This window comes from Anarhichas minor, unplaced genomic scaffold, assembly GCF_050575085.1.
Source record: "Anarhichas minor isolate MPS153535 unplaced genomic scaffold, ASM5057508v1 ptg000136l, whole genome shotgun sequence".
NCBI lineage: Eukaryota > Metazoa > Chordata > Actinopteri > Perciformes > Anarhichadidae > Anarhichas > Anarhichas minor.
The window spans coordinates 13,245,001-13,252,243 of record NW_027466582.1 but is presented as its reverse complement, the minus strand read 5'-3'; the positions used below and the strand labels follow the sequence as shown (position 1 = coordinate 13,252,243).

The following is a 7,243-nucleotide window of genomic DNA, read 5'->3' as shown; positions in this document are numbered from 1 at the left end:
ATGGAGAACAAGGCCATGTATCTGAGCACATATGAAGAGAGAGAGAGCGGCTCCATGTATGAAGAGGCCTACGATGGACACAACTTGTCCAAACTCAACCTGTGTGATGAAGGTAAGGAGGGCAGTTGAGACCAGAAACATAGGAGCAGATTAGTTCAAACTGATTTTCACATCTGCATGGATTCAAAATACTGTACGTCCTTCTGCAGGGAAACTCTAACCACCGCAGTTTAAGGTTTAATAGAAACAGAGAAAAACTACAAAAAGGAAGCGCTGATTCTTAAAAACCAAAACGTTCAACTACAGATTTGTTGCAATCAAATTCTACATTTCTCAAACTGATAAGTGTGTGTGTGTGTGAGTGGACACAGAAGCCTGATGTAACTTGGATGCAGATCTTCATACACCATGAATGTTTTTCAGAAAGGGACTTTCTACACAGTAATACACACACACACACACACACACACCTAATAACAAATACAGACACACAAGCCTTGATGCTGTCACCGCTTGGCATCCGCTCTACTCTCACTGTGGTCATCTGTGAAAAATGTTATGTGTGTGTGTGTGTGTGTGTGTGTGTGTGTGTGTGTGTGTACAGGTGCAGCTGTAAAAAATCCACAGTTGACGTTGTGTTCTCAGGTTTCGACCCAAAGCTCTGCGAGTTTGGTGGGAAAGTCTTAGTGAACGTTAACTGGAGAATTTGTTGACATTTTGATGGAAAGCGGACAATGGGCGCACACATCAGGAAGACTGTCCTCATCCAACTTCTCAAATCATAGAACATTTTCACACCTCGTTCAGAAGGTATTCACAACCACGGGGCAGTTGGTTTCATTGGGGTGATGTGGAAAAGAGCAAAACAAGAGTGCCATTCACGCACACATTATGAGGTAAATGTACTGTGAATTATGGGTAAAAAACAAATGTGGTCTAAATGTATTTGATTTGGAAAGTTGAAGTAAAAGGAACAAATCCCTGTCCTTGTAAATTCATGTACTTCACCAAAAACGTTTAAATACACAGACGGTGCCAGAAACGGACTCACAATGGCCTTGCTTGAATTAAAAGGTTTATGAACAGACGTGTCAAAAATTGGTTTAAATGTATTGTCCCACCTCCAAGTTTACGAGACAAATTAGTCTCCAAATTTGCTAATCCCTGCCTAATCTGTTTATTAAATTCCTTTCTCTTTGTCTAAACAGTAAAGTATGTTGTCAACACCATCACCAGACAGAGGGAACATTCAGCAGTGCAGTTATGTAATTCATGAACTTGTTGACAATTGATGAATATTGAGTCTTCTGTCAATTGGAAAAGCTGCACTGAGCATTTTTATAGGGTACATTTTCAGTAATTCTAAAAAACAAAATTGTGAACGGTAATTGTCAAAAAATATGCATATTCACTTTCTTTCCGACAGTTATATGAGAACAATGATACCACTTTCACGTCTGCACATTTAGTATGAAGCTGGAGCTTAGCATTAAGACTGGAAGCAGGGGAAACAGCTGGCATGGCATAAGCGTCCTGTCATCCAATCCACGCTGACTCCTTCTTCCGTAAACGTCTCTGCCCGTCTGTCAGCAGCAGCTCGTGAGAAGCTGAGTGGACATCGGCACGCTCACCGGCCTTCACCAGGCGGACTAACATTTACTGAACCAAAATTGTTTTCCTGTTGGTTCCATGGGAAGAAATTAACAGTGTTTTTATGCATTGATTCATTGGTTTGAATTCCCCACCTACTGTAGCAAGTTAGCGGAATCCGCCTTTAGTGAAACAGGCGAGCTCACGGACAGACTGAGGTTACACTTCTCTAAACGTGACAAAAATAGCGTAAAGAAACTCCATCAGATCAAAAATCCTTCTAAAAATGCTTCCGTTGGAGATTGGCCATTACAAGTCACAAAGTTCACTTCTAGTGATAAACATGCTAAGCTAATCACTTGGCCCTTGCTCCATATTTAAAGGACCAGACACATGGCATCAAAACAATCTTCTTATCTAACTCTTGAAACAACATCAAACAAGAGAATTTAAAGTCATAAAGCTTTGTGTCTTCGTGGCTGGAGAAAGAAACATCAGAAGACAGTAACCATGAGATAATTTCTCCCTTCAAGGCCAGACTGGTTTAATTTTGCCTGTTTTTCTTATGAAGGTGTTTGCATGATGTGTAGTTGTTTTCTCAGTTCAGCATGAGTTGAACGCCAGAGGCAGACTAGCTTTGAGTGCAATTTCTGTTCCTATACATTCCAGCCATGTGACCCATCTGAGCCAGCTGTGTTTGTCTTATGCTTGAGGAGCTTGTGGTCTTCATCATAGAGGGGAAGTGTCTGTGTGTGTGTGCGCGTATGTGCGTCAGCAACAATCCACCAGTGTCCACTGACAGATTGTCACGGTCCAAATGAAAGCATGCTGTTGGGAGGCCATGCTACATCATGGCTGTTCATATAGAATCTCATTATAACCTCGTAATATATGTGAGACAACTGTTCACATTGTCTCCTGGGCTGGTTCTTAATTTAAGATATTTCATTTTAGTCCAGTTTTTTCTCCATCATCTCAAACAGTCTTGAGTAGTAGCCAAAATCCTTAAATGTGTACATTATTCAGGCAGATTTTTATTGACATTTCTTTCTTTTTTTACACTTAATATATTTGCTAAACTCCTTGGATAACTTGACAAAGCTTGCTATAGGATAACAATGTTTCTTTATATCTCTGTATTGTACATGCATCATCATTAGCATATACTATATGTAGCCATTATAAACCTATATGTAAGTCCCTTTTGCAGGGCTCTGTTCAGGCCAACCAGCTGTAAACATTAAAATGTTTACAGAGAGTGTCCAACACATTTTTGAAACGAATCGTGATTTGCTAGCTAGCAGCAGCTAATAAAATCTGCCAAAACACAGCCTTCAAAACTGTGCCGAAATACACGTTCATTTCTTTAACAATATTGAGGATAATTACTCACAAACACAATATGCTCATGCACCGAAAACATTTAAAAACGAATACCGCATTCCTCTTCCAATGACGATGGATGATGGATGTGACCCCAGAAAAACAAGCTTCAAAAATCTCTTCATACTCTTGACCTCAAGAGAATGTTCCCTCAACATCAACAGCGTGATCTCTGCCTCCTGCCAAGCTAACACACACACACACACACACACACACACACACACACACACACACACACCACAAGGAAAAAACACTTCCATCACAGTGCTGTCAGTTTTATCAAGAGTAATTCTCCAACATCTGTTTGACCCTGAGAGGAGTGTTAAGTGGTGACATGAATTACTGTGATAGCTCCTTGTTGAGTTTGTGTATTTTTGTGTATTGTGTATTGTGTGTGTGTGTGTGTGTGTGTGTGTGTGTGTGTGTGTGTGTGTGTGTGTGTGTGTGTGTGTGTGTGTGTGTGTGTGTGTGTGTGTGTGTGTGTGTGTGTGTGTGTGTGTGTGTGTGTGTGTGTGTGTGTGTGTGTGTGTGTGTGTGTGTGTGTGTGTGTGTGTGTGTGTGTGTGTGTGTTTCGCCACAATGTTCAAACCATTTAGTTTGGCCAAATGCAGACATAATTACTCATCATGCAATTAAGACCATTTAAAACCAATAAACCGAGCATGTGTTTGATATTGCTGCTTGCTTATTTGTCATTAAGTGTACGTTCTATTCAGTATGCTCTGATGTAAACAAAACAACAACAACTTGATTTTGTGCACCGCAGGTATTAAGTGCTTAGTGTGTGATCTCACTTTATGAACACACAGTACGTCATCCTACCAGTAAATGTCAGGCTTTTATTAAAAAAAAATAATTAAAAAGCATTGGAATGATTTGCTTTAGCTTCGACCACCAGTCCTTGGCACATTGTAAGAAAAGAGTGTGTTTACAACAACAAAGCTAATGTTTTCTGGTTGCTGCCTAAGTCTTGATGCAAAAATATTAGAAGTCCAATAAATCTTCAAACAACAATTATAAAAATGTTTATTCTAAAAGCCAATTTACTTTTGCTGTTTTATTCATTAGAGAACCTGGCATATTGCGACTGCAAAATATTTATTATCACGTTATTATTCTATTTGGACTTTTGTATTGTTTCAGATCATAATTTTTTGTTGTCCTGGTCAGGTTCTTGTAAGCGTCGCAGGAAGCAGGATCAGTGCTGCGCTCACATGAACTCCCTCTCAGCCATCAAGTACGCCATCGTCTCCCTCTACGTCCTGGTTTTTCTCACCATCTTCGGACTCTGCCTGGCAGGTAGGGTGTGACTTGATCTTCCATTAGCTGTATGTCTCTGACGTGTGTGAAAGACTTTTATGATCTTGGTAGTTGGGGAGCTAATTAATTTACTACTTTTGGATACTTTTAGGGGCCAAAAAAAACATTTCAACAATGGACAGCTGTTTATACGTCAGCCCAGAAAGAGTGAAAATTTGGCTCAGAACTTAAGATACAAGTTAAGATACATTTATTTTGTTTATAGCTGCTACATTTTGAAATCTCAAATCAATTTATGTTTACTTTAAAACACCAAAAGCCAGTATTAGATCATTTGGAAATTTTGCAGTCATATTGGTTGATGATGATCTTGACCTTCCACATATTGCTCTCTGTCCAATGCTTGCTGATAGTGAAGATTATGAAAAGTATAAATCACAGTCTACTATGTGCTTGTGTGCAAAATAACAACATAATCTTATACTGAGACAAAGAAAAAATAATGAAACTATACTTCATAAAATGATATGAGGAGATATCTGAAAGACAATACATAAGAGTGACAGTATATATATATATATATATATATATATATATATATATATATAACGCAGTGTGTCCCACACACAGACTTTATATGGGCGGGCCACCCAGGTATAACTGTCTCCAAAGTATATTTGGCAACCCGTTTTAGTATTTATTTTTTAAATCCGTCCAAGGGAATGACGCTATCAGCGATCCACTAACGATTGGAAGACCTCCCCTTGAGAAGAAGACCTGAGTAGAGTCAACTTAAATCTCATAAGTTAGTCTTTCTATTTTCCTGAGACCCAACTCTTCAAAAAAGTTATTAGCAACCATGTAAGGAGCCAGTTAGTAAGTTTACATACATTATATATACATTTCTATTTGAATACAGCTGGGTTGTGTGCATGGACGGACCCCATAGACTATGACTCCCTGGCGCTGTATTCAAGCTCTTTCAGCTCTTCCACATGACTTTCCTTCATCACTAGTTTGTCCAGCCTCATTCAGAGAGAAAAAGAAAGAGAGTAAAATAAAGAAATACAGAAAGGTGGAGAGAGAGGAGAGACAAGTACTATACACATTTAGAAGGAGAGCACATTGTCCATGTTTTGTTCTCAGAGCTCAATTATGCAGATGACATCAGCCATTCCTCAAGGTTGAATTGTGATTAAGGACACACACAGATACACACATGACCCACAAAACCCCACTTTTGTAGTCTAAGGTAACACTGTGGGGACGTGGTCTGAAACCTTACCCCCCTCTTAAACTGTCTGTTCTAGGTTAGCATTGAGAACACACACACACAAACAATATATATAGACAATCATTTGACGCATAACCTAAACTTTGGTCATGTAAAAGTCCTGCTGGTGATTTTATTGACTTTATTCACTTGAGAATTTAACTGCCATAGCTGTTGAAAGTTTGCAATATATTTCAATGCCAGAAGTAGCACAGTCTAATGCAGCTTGACTTTGTCCTTGGAGGTTTTTCTAATGAGCTTTCCAAGTGTGTTGTGTAACTGACCTTAGTGTTTTCTGCTGCTAACGCATAGCTCTATGCATGTCTGACCGGTTTGAACTTGATTCCCACATGTGATGTCACATATGTCACAACATTTTTGAAGCAAGGCAAGGTTGACTTTTTAGACCGCAACAGAGAAGAGATAAAGCGTGATGGTGTCTGATTCCTTTGTCCTGCATGGTTTCCATTCTCCCCTTGTGCATGGCTGTGGGAGTACCAGGTTTCGATCTGCGTGGGGGGTCCACTATAGAGACTGCTTTCCAGGAGGGCTTCCCGGGGTGACGGCAAAAACGGCATCACCTTTAGCCTGATTTATGGGTTGGCATCGCAATTGTGAGCCGGTCGCAGGGCTCTGTGCCGCCATCTACTGTCATTTTGGGGTCGTGGTTGTAGCAAGCGAACATCAGGATGACAGATATCCAGGCAATTGTTATTGTTATTGTCAACAGTCCGATTCGCAACTTGAGGCGCGAGAATGGAGTTGCAGTACAGACGTGACGTGCACGACCGGATTGTTTAATTAACAAGCAGCCAGTTTACAGGCTTATTTTAAAACAGTCAAAAATGGTGGCTTCCCAGATTGCATTTCGGCCAATGCCTCCCGCCTCTTTTGCTCTCCACTCAACCAAAGCCTGCTCAAACACGATTACTTAATATTACTCGGACAACAAAGAGAAACCAGAACGCACTCGAGGCCGAATTTTGTACAGATTCTACATCCATATGCATCTGTTTATAGCAATTAAAGGTCCAGGGCATTGCTCAGAGACCCTCATTTCTCTAGCTTTAAAAAAAAAAAAAAACTTGCTTCCAAAGCTAGATTCTGAGGCAAAAATGATGTATTTCAAACACCAAATGTCTTTGTGATTGGCAAAAAAAATAAGTGAAACTGTAATGTGGAAATTTGGACTTGTGACTTATGGAAACTAGCATTAGCTGCTGTTATTTCGTATCAGGCGGTGGTTGACACAGTGCTGTAATGAATTCCAGCATCTTCAGAGCCTACACCGATGCAGTTCCTCCTCCTGCTCCTGGCCAATCCACTCGTGTGTCTGTGTGTGTGTGTGTGTGAACAAGAAAGCTTTGAAAGTGTGTCCAGGTTTACGTCTGTTACCTTCTGCAGACCCGGCTCTGGCCTCCTTGTAAAATGCCAGAAGACAAAGAGCGGCTGATAGAGATAGAGAGAGAGAAGGAAAGAAGTTGAAAGAGTAGAACAATTAAGGAGGATGGAGTTGGAAAGATAAGTGACAGACCCAGAAACGGGTTTAAGAGCTGCCTGGCTTCAGACCAGCAGGATCCTGGAGGGATTGACTGCTCTAATCCTAATTTCATTTCAAGACTCTCCTCCCCCCTGAGCCTCCCACTCACGGCGTAACCACACGGCTGATGCCAGTGTTCCCAGGCACAGAGATATAGTCAAGAGTTTGGAACGGCTTCAACGTCGTCACAGAGGTAT

The 7,243-nt window shown here is 40.5% G+C and overlaps 1 protein-coding gene across 1 annotated transcript in view; it reads left to right on the top strand.

Annotated features, from left to right (window-relative positions):
• scara5 (scavenger receptor class A, member 5 (putative)) overlaps nt 1-7,243 on the top strand; it is a 57,665-nt gene continuing 50,422 nt past the window's right edge. The window contains exons 1-2 of the mRNA XM_076084623.1: nt 1-112; nt 4,144-4,272. Of these exons, the coding sequence (XP_075940738.1) occupies nt 1-112; nt 4,144-4,272 (241 nt within the window). The remainder of the gene's footprint in view (nt 113-4,143; nt 4,273-7,243) is intronic.